This window comes from Bidens hawaiensis, unplaced genomic scaffold (genome assembly GCF_021521415.1).
Source record: "Bidens hawaiensis isolate Kalapana, Puna unplaced genomic scaffold, B.hawaiensis_p1.1 tig00045389_1, whole genome shotgun sequence".
NCBI classification, from domain to species: Eukaryota; Viridiplantae; Streptophyta; class Magnoliopsida; order Asterales; family Asteraceae; genus Bidens; species Bidens hawaiensis.
The window spans coordinates 15,280-35,164 of NW_027498072.1; the positions used below are offsets into that span (position 1 = coordinate 15,280).

Here is a 19,885-nt window from a genome sequence, read left to right on the forward strand (position 1 = left end):
TGTTACAGTGCAAGTGAAGAAAGAGTGTATTAATTATTGGATCATCGGTTCATATGCGAAAGGGTTTCTGGTCACCATTTTATAGTCAACTAGTTTTCTACCCGGGTGCAGGGTCAGGTTAAAACTCTGAAGCATTGAGGCGGTAAGCCAATGCGAATTCGGTCGGTTTTGTTACGCATGTTTTTGTGTTGGTATAAAAACCAAAAATAAAACAAAAATTATAAAAATTAAGGTGGACTAATAAGGCAGTGTCGGTTAATAAAACTCAAGCGTTGGTAAAACCGACCGTTGTTGATCACGAGCGTTAAGGAGATCAGTCTATGCAAATTCGAACGGTTTCTGCCACGTTCTTTACGGTACTGAAACTAAAACAAAAAAATCGACATTCGGTTGATTTTCATTAGGATACTGAAACTAAAACAAACCAATAACAAAAAAATCAAAAAATATAAAAAAATAAAAGAAACAAACAAAAATCATTTTCAACGCAAAGTGGCCCAATAGGGTCTTTGCGGCACCAAAGTTCTAAAATATATATAATACTAATAATTAGTCAAATAAAGACACCGGCTGACACCGCTAAGACCATGCGTAGTGGCTCGTGGTAAAACCAGGTCCAAAAAGCAGTGAACACCCCCGCGTTTTTGTGCACCCTCGTAGTGTAGACAACGGGTCGGGAGGGTTGGGTCAATCACAATTTCTAGTCTTTTAAATTATATTAAAAAAATCATAATTGTGTAATGATTGAATGAGCATTTTACCACCCCGTCACTTTTTTACAAAACGAGTCATTGTTGATTAGAACCTCACATGTTAAAGACGTCTATGTGTGCTTAGTTACCACTACGCAGTCTAACATAGTCAATTAAAGGGTGTTATGTACTTTAGGTTTAACACGATGTTTTATGGTGAAATGAATTTTAAGTACACAACTTTAAGGTCAATCCAGGTTTGCCACAACTTGCTCATCATTCAAGAAATTAATATATGTTTAATGTGAGTACTTACGCTTTTATGTTTTTTAATATAACTTCGTCAACATGGTAACACGTTAATTAAAATAAAATAATATAGAGCCATGTTATATGGTTTTTTTGTTAGGAGAATGAATTAATATTTTCTTTTGGAATTTAGTGGTGATTTTCTTGTAATTGGATTCGTCTATTTGTAATAGTTATATTAATTACGTTTGTAGTTATTTAAATTTGATGCTTAAAGTCAATCTTTCTTGATTTAACGTCTTTAGCATTTCGGTACTGTCAGCATAACTTTATTCTTTCACCATGATCAGCATATTGAATTAAATATATATATGGATAAATCGAAGATGATGATGGAGCTGAGTACAAACTTTATTTTTATAAAGGCATGTATATATGTTGGTATGCAGGTAGAATACACGCGTAAAAGTTTTATATAAAGCAGATGGTATGTATCAGAAAAAATACAGACAATAGTATACATTTAGCAAAACCATTTTTTACATGGTTAAACGTCGACATCTAAAAAGATATTGTCTTATCAAGTCTAAATTACTTTAAGATGTCAGAAAAGAAATGAACCTTTTCTCTTATTATTATTATTTTTTTAGATATTTTTTTAATAATTTTCATTACCATCCTTTTCATTTTCAATTTAATTTGACTTTTTTCTACTGTCAACCCTTTAATTTACATTTTTTTTTTACTTTCAGGTTAAAATATTTTTTTAGATATTTTTTACATTTTTTTTTCCCAAATTTCAACGAAATGATATATATATATCGAATAACCTTTTCCATAACAGTTATCCATTGGAAAGTAGCTATTGCTTCTCCTAAATCAGTCAATTTCGGTGGGTCACAACCCTTGAATAGTCTGTAGGTGCACCCACCACGATCATTCTCCTTCTTACCAACCCTCACAGATCGAACTTCGCTCGAGTCACCTTTTTCAGTCTCATCATCTTTCTATCACCTTCCTCATCTTGCTCAGTAGTCTTGGTATTACCTCCAGTAGAATTTTCAGGTTGTAAGTTCTTCACCGCATTGGCTATAGCTTGAGTAATGGCAACTTGAATGGCGGGGTCTAGTTGGAACCCTTCATTGTTACTCTGGTGTGTTGTAGTTACGTTGGTCTCGTACATTGAGTTTTCTTTTACCGCTTCAAGCGTTGCACTGATAGCACGAGGCCTCCCATGACGTCCAACACGACTGTAACATCTCGGATTTTTCGTATTTGTTTAAACTAATTCGATAATGTAATTCGGATCTTTCGAACTATTTAAAACTTGTATTTATTACTTTTTTTAACTTGGTCAAACTTATTTTATAATTTCATAACTTTTAATCATGCCAAATAGTTCCTAACAACCTTTAAAATCGCTTAAAACGGCTAAAAATCGTATCTTCAGGAACTACAGGGACTAATTTTGCCAATTCTTTTCTATTTTTGATTAAATTAATGAAACTTAAACTCTAAGAAATTTTGTAGGTCCAATTTCATTTTACTTGTCCAAACCGAATTTTAATTGTTAATTGGTTCAATTTTGCCATTTATTAATTATTGGTTTCCTAAAATGGCTATTTCCTAATAAACAAGTCTTAACCTTTAATATTTAAACAAGACATATCATAAAACCCTAAATTATTACTTCAATGCCAGCCCTCATATCTGTAATCCACGAAATTCCTTTCCCCATTGTCGGTTTCTTCAATTTCTTCAAGTTCTTTCATCTACGGTTTGACTTTGATGTTGAAGACCACCTTGACCTCGATTATCTCTTGTTTCATTCGTCGTTTGGGTAAGTTGTCTTCATGAAAACTGTTGGTTTATATCCAAATAACAAAAGCCCTCAATCAATTTTACTGATTGATGGGGTTTTGTCGGTCAATTGTTTTCCGCCCCGTTTAAGGGCACAAAAGTCAATTTTAATGATTTTTCAATTGCTATATCTTCTGATCGGAAATAGCTTCGGTCCAGAAGACTTTTATTTTTATCTTAAGATTTTAAGGCTACTGACCAAAACCCGACTTACGACTCGCTGTTCAGATTCTGGTCAGTACCAACTCGCTTAAATGTTTAATTTAACATAACCGGAGTTCTAGACATCCGTTTGGAACGATTCCGGTGGAAACGAGTTTAGTTTTACTCATGTTTATTTATCTCAAAGTTTCAGGTTCATTTGGTTTGTCTTGTTCGACACGTTAGAGGACGACTGGTTTATTATTTAACCGTTTATTCTTATTTTTAGTTGCTCGCTTACGCAATAAGGTGAGTTTGATCATTCCCTCTATTTTACTGTTTTTAAACGTTTTGGGGACATATGCATATCTATTCATATTTTATATCATATACATATACACAAACTAGCAAACATAATCATTGTGTGTATATCAATTAAATGTTATTTGCTATTTGCTTATGTGTTTACATTCTATTATGTTTCGGAGAGGTCCATCAGAAGTCTAGCATGTCAGTATAATCATATGCCGTCTTAGTAACTTGATCCCGATTCGCTTGGCGATGATAAACCGACAATCTCAGTCAATCATTGTAGCCAGTGCCCATTTCGCAAGGCAACGGTTAAATGGCACACTAGCATGTCTATGGTTTATTTATGGCTTGATTGATTATTACTCACATATGTTTGGTTGCTCATTTAACATTTATCATATATTATATGTATACTATTATTATTTTTATGAAAATTGGTGATCATCTCACTCAACATGTATTGTTGACAAACTCTATTTCATTTTCTACGCATATGCAGGTTGCCATTTGAATTGAAGTTTGACGTGAAGGACATCTAGAAAAAACCACAGGAAACTTAATGAAGACCATCTTTATTTAAACTTTGTTTGGATTATTTATTTTAGATTATTTGTTTGTGTTATGAATATTTGTGAACTGTAATTTGAAGTAATTAATTAAATAGATATTGTCATTTTATTTATAATAGTACATTTGAGCTGTGAATAATCGGTTCACGCCCCGTCATTTTCCGCCTTAGGTTGAGGTGTGACAACGACCTCCACATTCTTTGTTGCGTCCTCTTACACCCGCCATGATAATTCTATCAGGAAAAACACAAATGTTATCAGTACAAAACTTATAAGGTAAACAGTTAATGACAATGACCAGCTGTAATTAACTTGTGACACCCACTAAAATTTCATACCAAAGTGCAACTTTACAAAAATTTTAAAGGCTAAAATGTAAATATATGGCATGATTGTTTTCTAGATATAACAAAAATATTTAAATTTGTATTCGAACTATTATTACTCGAGAACCTAATATAATAAACAATTGTTTGAGCTCTAAGTAATATACTCAAACGTTTAAAGTTTTCAAAGTCGTTCAATAGAAAAAGATGAAGATAAAACCTATTATTATTGATTAATGTGCTATATGTATACAATATATTATTATAATAGGTTAGGTACTCGTACACTACACGGGTTGAATAATTTAAATTACATAAATCATAAACTCTACAGTGACAACAGCGGCAATTAAATCCATCTCTTGTTCAAAATATTAACAATAAATTTTATTTTTAATACACTTCAAATGGTTTCAACTTTGTTAGTAATTTTCCCAAATAATATGAAGATTAATATCCAATTTTAAAGTTGAAAAAAATCCCATTGATCTCAAAGTAAAACTAAAAATGAAAAAGTAATCGAGTTTAGACATACCAACATCCTAAATTCAAAAGGACATCTAAAAAAAAGATATTTACAAAATATGTCAATGCCCTGTCTCATGCTCTTCCTTAGTTTGTTTTTATTAGATAAACAAAGCGTTGACTTTTGAGGTCCAAAAGTTGAGTTCTCAATCAAATGTTGATGTTCATTTGTTACTAATCCAACAATGTCGTATTTTAATTGTAATATACTTCAAATTGTTCGGCTTTGCTACCGACTTTGTATAAAATACATAAAATATATCAACAGTTTCAAATTTGAAAATTAATAAGTTTGACCTTACAAAAGTCAACCTACGCCATTTATTTTCAGCATTACACCTCAAATGTTATAAAACCAAATAGATACAGAGAACTACCATGCACGTCATACACCCTAAGGTAATGAGAAAAATCTGTTTCTAACTATACATCCACATACACCACGCCAAACACAACGGTCATATCTAGGGGTTCTCTGCTAACTAATCCATAGTCAACGTAAGTTGAGAGCCCCTGATTGCTAAGCCATCAAATGCTAATTGTATAAAAAGAAGTAAACATGATAAAAAAATATTCCCAAATCATTAATTTTGACCTGTCATATATAACGTCTTGAGACCAAGAAATTGTATGTCAAAATATCATTTTCCTAAAAAACAAAGAACCCGTATAAAAGAAAATGATCATAACTAGCATTCTAACGATACAGATTGCAAAACATAAATAAAGATTCAATGAACTAATTAAAGGTAAGCTCATGAGACCAAGAAATTCTATACCTCTCTATGTGCTTCTGACCTCGAGTTTTCTCATCCATTTAATCTATAAATTGAACAAAATTTTTTAAGTGAAAATCTTTGACCTATCGTGTTAGTTAAAAATAATCACTAAATTGAAAAAATATATATATTGAACTAAACAAAAAAAAAAAAGAAAGATAATCCATAGTTGTTTTCTTTACCTTAAGGGCTCCTAACATAAGCAATAAAACTTTGCAAACCCAAAATGAAAAACATGCATACAATTTATTTCAAGCTTTTAAAATTATTTTAGGTAAATAATATAATAGTTCATTAGCACAAGTGATTACCGGTCTGACTTGTATCAAATACCATTCTTACACAACATTATAACAAAGCATAGTCAAATTATTAATACGAATATAATATCCCCATAGAACTTAGCTACAAAAACAGCAACCCATACTAATTTAAAAAAACATACAGATCCTAGAAAAACCGAGGAATGAAATTCAAAGTTTTTGAGTTAATTGTAAAAGAATCAACTTACCTTCATCGTCGATAAACATAAAGTTACAGGTATCACCATTTGACTATCCATTGTCTTTCATGAAGCTGGGCCATCCACTAACAGAATACCTCTCAAAAGTGTTTTGACAGTTGGTAAAGGCTAAAAACAAATACCATTTGTTTCATGAAATTAAAAATGTGAAGAAGAATTAAGCAACAATCATCATGAATCAAATAAAGCGCAGAACAAATATTTGGCGATTTCATAGTAAATTTAAGTTAAACAGCAGCGCATGCTACCTAGATGATCTAAATCGAACAATATTAAGGAAACAAACAGATATATATTACTCATATATAACCTGTTTATAACCGATGTAATCAAACAAATCAAAATGGGCAATTCAGAATCGTTTAGGGTTTATATGGCAGATGGTTTCATATGAAATTTTAGGGAAACAACAGTTAGTTTTACCAACATGATCAACACAGAACAATACTATGGAATCAAAGAGATAAATATTACTCAGATATAAGCAATTTATAGATGATGTAATGGGTGAATCAGAATTGTTTAGGATTTATATGATAGATGAAATATATAGATATTAATGTATACACCTATATATGCAAATAATATATGACTTGAATTCAGTAAAGGCAATATATGCACTGAATATTCGAGTTAAATTATTGAATTTGAAAATCACTTAAAGTAAAATGATTTGGGACGAAGAAAGATTGGTGAAACCCTAAATTTACAAATCAAAGAAATAAAAATGCGCTTCAACATTAGTTCAAGATACGGAAATCAATAAGTCTATACACATAATATTGTGAATCAAAAACAGGAATGGAAATCACAAGAACAAAACGTTTTGAGAAGTATAACTACCTTCACAAGATACAAGGTCGACGGAACCTATGATTCACATAAGATTGCAGAATGAATCGAATGATTACCGGGGAAAAGTGATTGTGATTCATCAACGAAGAAGGGCGATACAGCGTTATAAGATTTGAAACGGATTGGTCAAGGGTTCGCGTCTGAATGATAGGGCATAGGTTTTAAGCGGGATTTTGATAGTGTAGATGGGCTAATAAGGTGACACATGACGAGGAAAACATTTATTTATTAAGTAGTATAGATATTATGTATGTAGCATATATTATTCAATATTATTTATATAATACTTAATATTATATGTAAGTAGGGTGTGGTTTTAAGATATGTATCCACACATGGGGGTGAGTTAAAATAAAAAGAGATAGTTTTTTAGGAAGATTAAGAATAAATCATATTCATTGGATCATGTTAATCAATGGTTGAGATTTAAAACTATCAAAAACCGACATAGTTTCCTAAAATTACTCTTTCACCATTATAACCGACATAGTTTCCTAGAATTATTCTTTCAACATAGGTTATAATGCCACATATCGAAAATCTATTGATTCTTACCATTCCTAGAAAACTCCTTATTCTTATTTAAACCATTTTGTTCACATATATATTTAATACATGTGGCGGCTAGTTATAAAATATATTAAAGCACTCAGGTTTGTTTAACAAATGACAAAGCAACAAAATTTGTTTGCTATGTCAACTTATTAGTTATTACACGTTTAGGGACACGTGGTTTAAGGAATTAACCACAAATTATTTATATATACATAACAAAGGAGACTTTGAAAACACATGTATCTTTCACAAGTAATATTTTGGTTAATTGAGCGGTGAGAGTTAAATCAAGAATAGTAGTAGCATTTGGCATAAGGTGACGATTAAAAGAGTAGTGAGCGCGGGTCTTGATTAGTCAAGTCAAGCTATCGGCAATAAAAGGTTTGAAATAAACAAGAAGTCAAGTCACTTGTCAACTGATATTATAAGGTGAATACATTTAACTTTTTATAATATGAATACGTTATCCCTTTTTAACGGTCGTACTCTTATGGGATAAATTGGTGTTTGTCTCAGAAGAGTCAAAAACATATTTACAAATATAAAACCTTTAAATAGATTCACCAACTGAGCAGAAATGTGAATATGCTTAATTGTTTATTAAACTAATTTTTACTCTGAAAAGATAGACATGTTAAATGTCTTAGAGCTGAAAAGACAATTGTATTGCTTATCTTAAAAGAGTGAACATATTTATTTTACTTTAAAAAGATATATAAGTTATTTGTCTTAGAGCAAAAGATAAATACATCGTTTATCTTGAAGAGCTTGAAAACACCCATAAAACATTATAACACAAGATAGAAAATAAAAGCACTCAGACTAAAATGCACATGTGTCTGGATCCAAAAATAATTGACAAGTAACAGGCATGCTATGCGTCAGTCTCAAACCATATCTCCATATGGGCGCAATTTCTGGAGATACTGTTGATTTGTGTGTGTATGTTAGTGGTACGCCCCAGGGACAAAGTAGGAGCCCTGCTGAGCTGTACAGAAAACTATATTTGTGTTGTAACAATATTTCAGAAAATGTTTTAAAGTCAACATATCACTAGCATGTCGCTGACATATTTTTCCAACCCATTTTACAGTACATTAGAAAGATTAGGTCCGACAAGCAAGACAAGATAGAAGATTGGAAATATAGTCATTAGACGTTATTTGATGGCTCAGATTTTGGAATTATGAATAATGTAAATTAGTTTTTTTCAAATATGTTTTGTATTATCAAACGGGTATTTAAATCCTGACATTTTATAAAAGAATATTTTAAAAGACTTCCGCTAAAAGAACACAACTCTGATATATTTACAAAACAGTTACCTACTATTGGTCATACGTCTAGGCCCTCAAAGCTAGGTGTGACATAACTAATCACGTTACTCCCCTTGTCCCACATACTTCCTTTTGTGATCACACTTGTGCTAGATTCTATAACTTACTTGCATTAATCATACAATCATACTATAAACATTCACATGTATACTTATATCCAACGATTAAGCTAGCATTTACATTAATTTATATCAAATCATTCGTAATAACACATGAATTTTATTCATGTACTTTAACATATACTTTCTCTCATACTCTAATCATATTCTATCAGAAGATTCAACCGCATCTACTATTCGCGAGCTTGCTTGAGTGGCATGTGGCTATCCATATTGTCATTCTTCTTCGGTCTCATTCTCTGTTTGAGTATAAGCATGTAAGGATGCTTAAATCTCTCAAACTTTTTCTCTGATACCAACTTGTAAGGCGTCGAAACCGGGTGTCATACTTGGACGTTGGATTTACTCATAAACACAGTTTGCAACAACGGAAGCATATACAATTTGCAGCAGAAACTAAAACTTTTACATTTAACTTCATTCTACAGCCAATCTAACTAGATCTTCAATATGGATAGCCTTGTACACACCTCAAGCTCGTCACGTCATCAATGTATCTGCATGCATACTAAAAGTCAGCTACACGCTGAGTGAGTTGTAACGTTTCTTTCTTTTCATAACATACGATTTATAAATAAATCACATCTTTCGAACATTCATATATAACATAACCTTTCTCATTCATTATTTACTTTCTCTATGTCTGTCTATCAATCATTCCATAACTAGGCTCATACATGCTTGCCATAATCGAGGCTTCTATTCTTGCTCATAGCCGAACCGTCTATTCTTGCTTATAACCAAGCCTCCTATTCTTGCTCATAACCAAGTCGTATGTTCTTGCTCATAACCGAGCCTCCTATTCTTTCCCAAAACCGAGCCGTCGCCTCCTATTCTTGCTCATAATCAAGCCATACAAAGTTAGAGGGATTTGCCATCCTAACTTATTATTCATGCATGAGGCCCGAAGCTCAACACATGAACATGCGCCCATTCTTCTTTAAATAACATTCCTACACTTTCACATTCATATACACATTCTACAAAAGTATTACTGTATTAGTAGGGCTTGCTCCCTAACTCTTTCTATTCTATCAACTAACATTCATATATATATATATATTAATATATACACACGTTCTTACAAGATATTCTTCGAATATCAATTCTTTCAGCTCCAAATCATATCATAGCCATATTCCACTTGAGATCCATCAGCTCCAGATCATCCGGGTCTATCTGATCGTAGTCCTCGTCTGTCAGTTCACTAGTGGCTATCTTGCTTCCCACTAATTGTTCATACGATGTCATAAATGCGCACACAAAAGCAAATTGTTGTTCTGCTTCTTTCATGTTCACATTCGGTGGTTCAATTCTTTCATATAAGAGTATGCATACAGCCCTAAAAATGTTTAAAGAAAAATAGGGGGTTAGAACTTAGTTGGATCCTTAAGCATTCTGAATTAACTTTAATCTTCTTCTTTAACTGAGCACGACTAACTGTTTTAACACATACATGCGTTAATTAACTCTATAATTGACTAACAAAACTAACCAAGCTAGCAAATTAAGTTAACCATGTTAACAAGGTTAACTCAGCTCGCTTGATAAACTAGGTCGGTTTGTTAGGTTTTAATTGATCTAACGAGGTTACCTTAATTAATGGAGGTAGCTAGACTTACTTAATCAAGCTAACAGGGTTAGCTAAGTTAGTCTTAGGTAACAAACCTTGTTATTTAAAAATTTCTAATTCCATTTTCCTTATATTTAATTTTATTTATTAATTATTTCTTTTACTATCCGGGCTAACCGTGCCTCATTAATTTATAAAATTTAGGTTTAGTTACAAGACTTATTAGGTTGACGAGGTTGGTTAGTTCAGTTTTTTTGGTCTATTACGGATTATCCGTAAGTCAGGCCCAAAACATAATTGATTTAACTTTGGATTAGATCTTGGCAGGCCCAATTCACTATTTTAAATTCCTGACCCAACTCCCTTTTTCTTTCTAATGGGCTTGAGCAAGCCCAGTTGTTCGGTGTTCGGATCCGGTTCGGGTTCGGGTTATATTAGGTGATCGGGTTCGGGTCAGGGTGCTCGAGGTTCGAATCTGGGTGTTCGTGGATCGACGTTCAGGTTTGTGTTATGGTGTTCGGATCTGGGCTTGGGATCAGCAGTTCGCTTTCGCAAAAAAATAATTGTGCGATGTTCAGGGTTCGTCCCCGCATCCATGCTTTCCAACTCCAGAACTTTAACCACTCCACCAAGACGTTCGGATGGTATACTTTCCATCTAACTCCTTATATTATTTTCTGCTGCTCCCATTTCTTTTCTTTCTAAACGATCATCATCATCATCGTCATCATCGTCGTCATCCTCGTCGTCATCGTCATCGTCATCATCATCATCATCGTCATCGTCATCATCATCATCTAGATCTAGCTCGTTTAGGATAAAGCTTGAATCTTTATCTATTTGTAAATTTTGGTTTAGCTAGATCTTGAAATCCTTAGCGAACCGAATATTAACAGACAAGCTTTTAAGTAGGCTGTGCAACAGTTCAGAACTGTGAGAACCGAACCAGAACCGTTAAATGCTAAATATAAGAACCAGAACCGAATCGTATTTTAATGGTTCAGTTCGGAACTGAGTTAAACGGTTCTTGTGTGGTATACATCGGGGTCTAGGCAATTTAATTTCATCTTTAATCTTCCTTATAGTGTGGTATACACCCTTCCTAATGCATCTGCTATCGTTACGGTTCTCGTACGGCTGTATGAATTTTGCCTGCCTTTGCGCCTTGCCAGTGTAACGTCGCAACCAGATCAAGTTGCTTGTTGGACATTTTCCTAAGATACGCGTGCCCTCCTTAAAGCTAACGGGATCGTGGTTGTGTGTCTCGTCTTTTACATCCAGCTTCCAAGAATCACTTGCCGCATCGTACCTCCCTACAAGCTTCTAATCAGGGCCTTATATTTGTGTTTTCCACCACGATTGCATCCAAAGTCCACATCGGTGATTTCTAGACCGTTGGACCACGATAACACTTTCATGCTCCCATACCCTCTTCTAAAGGTGAATATACAATGCTCGCTTTCAATGTCTTCTACTTCAAATGGATCAACAATTTCTATCTCTGGACTCGCACCATCATTCAAACTCTAAGCGCAAAAATTGGTAAGTTCTACTCATATCACTTCGTTTTCGATTGATCTCATTTTTAATAATGTGAATTAACATCACAAATTCTCATTGTTGCATTGCATATTGTGTGATGATCTGCTCATGGTTCTGTTTGGGTTTTGTTACAATTTTAAAGAAACTTTCATTAGTTTTTGCTTGTGACTAAAGTCAATCGATATAGGTTTCAACACATTAATCTATGACAAAACTGCAAAAGACGTCTTTTATGTTTGAATGTTTTTTCAGTCTTTTAGCGGAACAAATGGCATATCGTATACGTTATGTTTCAAATTCCTATCACATTACGTCCTTTGGCACTAACTCCATTAATTTTTTTCGTTAAAGTCAGTCATGTGCACCTCATGTGAGAGCAAATTGGTCTTTTTACCCCTTGAGAGGTTATTTGTGTAATTAGTTTAACAATTTGAACTTTAAATAAATAAACTTAAATAATAAAAACACTTAAAAAAAAAAAGAAAACACTTAACCCTACCATCACCACCAACCCATCTTCCTTCTCTCTGTAATATCCACCGCCACCACCAACCAATCACCACCGCCTCTTGCTGACCGCTGCCACTGCCACTGCCCACCACCTTCTGCCGACACCACCAACAACACCATCACAGCCGTTGCAACCCACCACCATTGCCGTACGCTTCTCGACAAAACCCACGCAGACGACTACTTCATCTTTGTCCCCAAATACAAGAAGCTCAGTTAGTTTTTAAAGGATGAAGCTCGGTTATAATTTTTTCAAGTTGCGCCTCCACCTGCAACCACCTTCGGCTCCGCCTCCACCTGCAACCATGGCAACCACCGTGTCTGCCAGCTCCGTCTCAACCTACAACCACGACGCCATGACCAGAAAAAAAACAAACTAGCATCGATTCAAAATAGGGTTTCGATTGTGGTTGAGTTTGATTTGTCCTAACATAGATCTAGGGTTTCGATTGTGGTAGAGTTAGGCTTCGATGACGGGGAAGAAGAGGGTAAAGGGTTGGTGATGGAAGTGGCGGTTTCAGGTGGTGGTGTTAAAGGTTGCCGGAAATGGTGTTGGCCGTGGTTGTGGGATACGGTTTGTGCATCGGGAGATAGAAAGAGAGAGAGAGAGAGTGTGTAAAGGAGAGGAAAGAGGGAGAGAGGGGGGGGGGGGGGGGTTATATATATTTTTATTTTTTTAGTTTAATTAATAAATATATAGGTGAATTACAAAACTACCCTCATGTGCCTTGCACATTACCGGATTTAACGAAAAAATTTAACTGGGTTAGTGTCAAAGGACATAACATGATAGAGTTTTAAAGCATAAAGGATGTTTTTTGTCATTAAGTTTGCGAAAAGACAACCATTGAAAAACCGTGCAAACATAAAGGACTAGTTTTGATGTTTTGTCTTAATCTATTGTTAGAAAAACTTTGTTGTAATGCTGTTGCAAATCAAAAAATAGTTTTTGCATGAAAGTTGTAGTAAGTTTGCAACGCTATATTTTTGTAGCAATTTTGTAAGGAGAGCTGTAGGAAAATGGTTGAAACGATTTTTAAGCGTGTGCTTTTCCAACCCAACTTTTTTATTGGAAAATTGTTAGAAAGGGGGTTTTCCAACAAATTTTCTACAAATCAGTCATAGAAAAATGCCTCTTTTTCTTGCAGTTATATACACAAGGGTGTGATGTGTGATATCTAGTTACTTGCCAAAATGCACATTTCATATCCTCTATGATATACTTGAACAATTACAAACCCGAGGCAGATGAACTACCACCCATAGTGTCTAAATCTTTATCTCAAGAGCAATAGTCATGCATCATATTTTAACGAAAACTTCCGCAATTAGTAGATAAAATATAACACACTAACGCAAATTTAGAACATCTGTATATAAACAAATCTAACTCTATTTACGAGACCACAAGGATGTAAACCATCGACTTGTGTTGGGCTTTGGGTTTTCGCGGTAAAGGACAAGGTTCTTTGGCTTAAAGAGGTACCTCGAATAGTACATTGATCGACCAACATCGGCTATACGATGATATTGCAGCCAAATAAATAGGAAGATTGGCATCACGGCAAACATGCTAATAATGATCGGCAACCATATCAAACCGTTCTTGTAAAGCAAGTAAAAGCTCACACTAAAAGCGATGGTCATGGTTATTATAGAGAGAAAAAGTATTACCAGACCCAACATTAGCTTTTTAGGTAATGATTGCAGGAAATCACGTTGCGCATAACGAGACGTGAGGATGGATAAGAACATAAGAATTGAGGCGGTAGACGTGAATAGAGAAATGGAGTCTGCCATCACAAAGACCATAAAAGTTGCTTGAGAATGGAAGATAGGGATACCATCAGATTTATTCGGGCGGCCTTGGCTGTATCCGCCTGGTACTGTGAAAGCAGCAGCAAATACTATGGTGGCAATAAGGGCCGCAACCACCATACAATGACTAGCTGTTCCTTTCATCCACTTCTCACCATGCGAGACTAGATCTTTGTGTTCTTTGGTGAATAACTCGTGTGGTGTCAGACCATCTTTGTTCCTTCGTTCTCTATAAGAGGGCGGGATCATAGCCTCCACCTCCTAAGAAACAAAAACAAAATTTAAATACAAAAGAACAATAAAACAATATAAAAAAATAAGAAAAACCACTCGACTACGTACCTTAAACCATAATAGTTCTCGTTGCATCTGAAAAGCAACTCCAGATATATCCTCAAGCCTGTCATTATTCGCGCTTTTGCCAACTAAATGCAACATATTGTTGTCATTTTCATCTCTTAAAGGTGTAATCAAATCCTTCATTGATCCTATCTCATACAACAAGTTATAGATCCCCTCGTGACGATGTTTGACAGCAATGTGAAATATACTTAGGTTATTATCATTAACCTTCCATATTAAATCGGGATATAGTCGGATAAGCTCAACAATAAACATTGTATTACCCATCTCTGCAGCAATAAATAGTATACGCGAAGAGTACGTTTTTCGTGCATTTCCCATCGTCGGCGCTCTTGTCATTTTCTCAGAAGTCCCTGCGGTTAGTTTCTGAATTTCCACAGGCATTTTGGCAATGTTTTCAGAAATGAGTTTTAGAAGGTGCAACTTTTGATCTTCCTTGTTGTATGGTAGCCTCTCATCTTTCTTAATGGGATCAGGCGGCCCTCGAATTATGTCATCAATTTCTTTCTTAGGCTTTCTTGCAATATTTTCCCAAACTATTCTTAGTAACTGCAATGCTTCAGTATCCTTTTTCGGCATCCACGCATTTGAACCCTGTCCAAAAGCTGCAAAATACAATAGAAAATAATGAAAAAAGATACGCTTAAAACAGTGAAATATAAAGAAATATATTTGTGCATACCCCAGTTGATGATTTTTTTAAACATATTTGATGTTGTTCCATTAAACGCGTCTGGTTTTTTAGCCAAAACTCCAAGCACAGTCCCATTACTAGCAAGTTCTGGGCGGTCTTTCACTATCCTTAGAGCGATATCTGAAAAAAAAAAACGAAAATCACATTTTTGGGAGGCAAATGGTCTTGCAAACACAAACAGAATACAAAATATAAGTTTATTATTTAAAAAGAAGCTTACCAAACAGTTCGGCTTCAACACATTTCTGAAGAAGCCAACCACGGTTCTGAGGGTTCCAACCATCATCACGCAATTCCTTGGATTCGTTATAAAGATATTCCACCATGGCATGGTCTCCAAATAAGGCAGCCATATAGAGTGGCATCATTTGTTGACTACCAGAAATCACCAACAAGGCGCGATTCTTTTCCACCAAAATCTTAACCATTTCAACGTTTCCAGCGGCAGCCGCTAAACAGAGGGCGGTATTAGAACTGCTGTTTTGCAGTTCCAAGTCTTGTTTTGTCATCAAATCCACCAATTTTTTCACAAAGTTTTGCATTTGTTTGGTTTTCTTAGCCGAAGCTGCAATATGAAGCGCTGTTTCGTGATTTTCGGTGATGCTATACCGTACCAAATCCGATTTAACATCAAGAATGGCTTTAGCAGCGTTCCAGTCGCCTTTAATTGATGCTTCATAAAGAGGGATACCAAACTTGATGTAATCCTCTCTGCTACCTTTAAACAGTTGATGAACTTGTCACCTTAATTGACTTATGTATTAACAATTTATTATACAATTCATGTGGCTGACTTTATCCCAGAATTATCTAACTTTATTCTTCTGTAACAATTTTCTAAATTCTTGATTCAGGATGTTACAAAAGGAGTGAAAGAAATTACCGGTAAGTAGATCTGGATTAGGTAGAACCGGTTGGTGTGGTCTTGAGGTTCCAACCGGAACGACGACTTCGTCTTGTTGTGGCTTGCTTACGGGTTTCTTCTCATCGATGGAGGATAACTGTTGCTTCATATCTACGGCAGAGAGACAGAGAGATACGCTAGTAATTTCGTAATTAAATATCATTTGTGAACTCTTTATACAGTTGTGAAATTGTCTGGAAACTTACGTTAGTGTTCTGTACTTTATGTCAGTGAATTCAAAAATTATTAAATAATGGCCCACATGAGATTGATTAAGGCTATTTTAGGGACATCGCACACAACCTTATGCGCCAAGTATAGTTTTATACCGGGACTTATACGGGCTACGTACAGAACCATATGGAGGGTTATATGGGGTTTATACGTCCTGTATAGTCATATACAAGGCGTATAGAAAAGTGTACATGGTAGGACCCTTGTGATATTATATGAATAATTGAATAAATAATTAGGCTTAATTTCTTTTTATAGAAAATACTCTATAAGCATGTAAGAGGGATTAAATATATATTAGACAGAATTATAGAAATTGTTCTTTACGTTTGTACCCAATTTCATTCATTGTTTCTTATCTTTAAAATTGATCTGTTTTATCCTTTACGTTTACAAATCCGACAGCATTTGTCCTTTGTAAATTTAAATGATAGAACAGATCAATTTTGAAAATATATAACAATAAGTGAAATTAAATGCAAAAATAAAGAATAATTTCTGTAATTCTGTCATATATATATATATATATGTGTGTGTGTGTGGGCAAAGTATAAAATGAAAACCCATTTAAGTTGAGAAATCTATTAAAACCCGTTGTAGCATAGTTTTTTTGTTGTTTTGTTTTTTTTACATATGTAACATATGTTGTTACATTTAATAAAAAATATCAAAAAATTAAAACAAAAATTGTTGGTCACTAATATAAGTTGATCGAACACGACTTAATTCCGATATTCTTAGTGCAGCAAAGTTTATCCTATACCCCCACCCCAATGCTCTAGTGACCCTGTGACATAAAGCTAACACAACCTGTCCTCACTAGGTATAACTCCACTACCATGTCCCCCTTTTTTCCTTTTTAATTGAATTCCAACATATTAAGACTTCTATTATTACTAGGTGTAAGCCGGCGAGTTGCGCCGCTGTTTGTTTATCTTTCTATAGTATTTTTCTACAACAGTTTAAAAGTTAGGTTTTATGAAAGATTATAACTAACATTTTCCATGTGTCTTTATAGAAGATGGTTATATTGATTTCTACTTGTACATGGAGTAGTTATGTATTTACATTTGCATATGCAGCTAGGGTTGTTGGTTGTTACAAAATGTCCTTGCATTGATGGATCCGCTTAGCTGCACTTTTGCAAAAGCTATTTGTCTTGATTATCCTAGTCTTGGTACTTTGGTTTCTTGGTTTTACCTGCACATGTTAAAATAAAGTTGCTAAGCATTGCATTTCGAACATAGCAGTTATCAAAGTAACTAAAAAATGTTTAGAAAGCAACTTAAGCAAATAAAATTTTGATCCCAAATAACCTTAGAAAATAGTTTTCTTCTTCTGTTAAAAATGGTTAATTAACATTGTCTGTTTATTGACATGTGTTTTTGGTTGATGTAACTTTAACATGAATCCCATAAACCTCTTACTGCGTATAATTATAGTTTTGTAAATGTTAGATCTATATATATTATAGAATACGAGCAGCTGATAATTGAGTGTACCTTATATCCGTCATATTCAGCCTTATATCACTGGCGTTCCATTTGAGGTCGTATCCAGGGTTGCTGTATCTAGCCTTCCTGCATAGTCTGTTATTGGGTATGATTACTGCGTGTTCTGTATTGGGTAATAATTTCTTATTAGAGTTACTGTTACATGTGAGACGATCCCTTTTGTGTACACATTTGCATAGTTGGTTGTACGTAGTCGCATAGCCTGAAGTAGAACTGGGGAAAGTCTGGTGGATCATTTACATGATTGAGAATGATATTTGTGCCAAATCTTATTGTTGCAGGGTGATCATTACACTTCATTTCTCGTAAAGCGTGTTCGCAAATGTAGTTGTCAATTTCATAGCATGACATTAGGCTGATTTCTTTTTCAAAGTAATCCTTGTCTAAGTAGTGTACGTTTGCTTGGATAGCGTCTCCCTGCAGTACACCAAAGAATCTATAATCGATCTAATAGACTTTCAAAACCAAAACAGGGTGACCCGTTAATAGGATTTTTAGGGGGAATATATATATATATATATATATATATATATATAGAGAGAGAGAGAGAGAGAGAGAGAGAGAGGAGAATTATAGTAAAAAGAAGTAGTTTCCTACGAAGACTAGGAATAAATAATAGCCATTAGATTATGTTAATCAACCAAATTACCAAAAAGCCGACATAGTTTCCTAAAATTACTCTTTCATCTTTATAACCGACATAGCTTCCTAGAATTATTCTTTCATCATAGGTTATATGCCACATGTCAAAAATCTATTGGTTCTTACTATTCCTGGAAAACTCCTTATTTTTATTGAACCCTCTCTAGATATCTCTCTCTCTCTCTCTCTCTCTCTATATATATATATATATATATATATATATATATATATATATATTTGGGACTGACAGAGACAAAAATGTGATAGGGAGAATTATTTAAAAATTTAAAACCGATATACCATACTTATAAACAAACTAGCATTTGAACCCGTGTAATACACGGAATTTGTCAAATGTTAAAAATAAATAAAATGAGCTATTTGAAAGAAATGAACAAAACTAAAGGTAAAATAAATAAAATCAGTTGATTAGGGCTTGGATGATTTAGATTTGAAAACTAATAACGAAGAACAAAGTTCATATAATCAATAGAAGACCTTCCAGTATATGATGAAACAGAGATCGAGATCGAGATCGATGGACAAAGGGATGCTTTTTCATGTCCGGCGGCTGCTAGAGAGGGATGGATAACATGTATGCGTTAATGATTTTTTTAACCTAGATGAAACCCGATTTTAACATTATAACCCATTGTTAAAATGGGTTTAACCCATGGATACCTAGATTGATTGAGAGTAGAGATTAGAAGTTTAGAAGAATATGGGTTTGACACATCATCACCAACATTTTATTTTATTAGAAGAGTAAGATTTGTCATAGGTTGTATGCAAGTGAATCGTATCAGTTAGTTAATGTGGGTTAAATATGTTAGTTAATCATGCTAATCAATTAGTTAATCAACCAATCAGTCAAAATGCAGCTTAGTTAATTAGTTAATCATGTTAATTAGTTAGTAAATCAATGATGTAACACAAAGTGTACATCTTATTACATCAAATTACCTTCATATATATCCCGAACTTCATGCAAATTCATTGTTTTAGGTACTTATTTGAGTTATTTGTGAATTTGCAGGTCCGGGCGCCCGCCCGACAAAGAAAACATGAAAAAGGGGCGTTTCGGGGACAAAATAAGCATTCTGCCAGACCTGCATGACCATGCTTGCCAGTGCTAGACCTGCACGACCATGCTTGCCAGTGCCGGAGCCAATGCCGACCCCGCATGACCATGCTAGCCAGTGCCGGAGCCAGTGCCGCAAGAATTTAAAAGTGCACGACCGTGCATGGT

General features: G+C 34.3%; 1 protein-coding gene across 1 annotated transcript; it reads right to left on the reverse strand.

Moving 5' to 3' along the window:
* Positions 1–13,772: 13,772 nt before the first annotated feature.
* On the reverse strand, positions 13,773–16,373 carry LOC143595633 (uncharacterized). The gene is made up of 5 exons (XM_077074605.1): positions 16,226–16,373; positions 15,563–16,060; positions 15,331–15,462; positions 14,628–15,253; positions 13,773–14,546 (listed from the first exon to the last, which is right to left on the reverse strand). Exons 1-5 carry the CDS (start codon positions 16,353–16,355, stop codon positions 13,860–13,862), a joined length of 2,073 nt encoding a protein of 690 aa, XP_076930720.1. The 5' UTR covers positions 16,356–16,373; the 3' UTR covers positions 13,773–13,859.
* Between the last annotated feature and the right edge of the window lie 3,512 nt (positions 16,374–19,885).

Bases quoted from the DNA above. Each gene is read 5' to 3' on its own strand.
- LOC143595633 (XM_077074605.1), bottom strand. From the start codon at position 16,355: ATGAAGCAACAGTTATCCTCCATCGATGAGAAGAAACCCGTAAGCAAG. The intron at 16,061-16,225 runs GTAATTTCTTTC...AACTGTTTAAAG, and splicing joins TAATCCAGATCTACTTACCG to GTAGCAGAGAGGATTACATC. The intron at 14,547-14,627 runs GTACGTAGTCGA...TTTGTTTCTTAG, and splicing joins GAGAACTATTATGGTTTAAG to GAGGTGGAGGCTATGATCCC.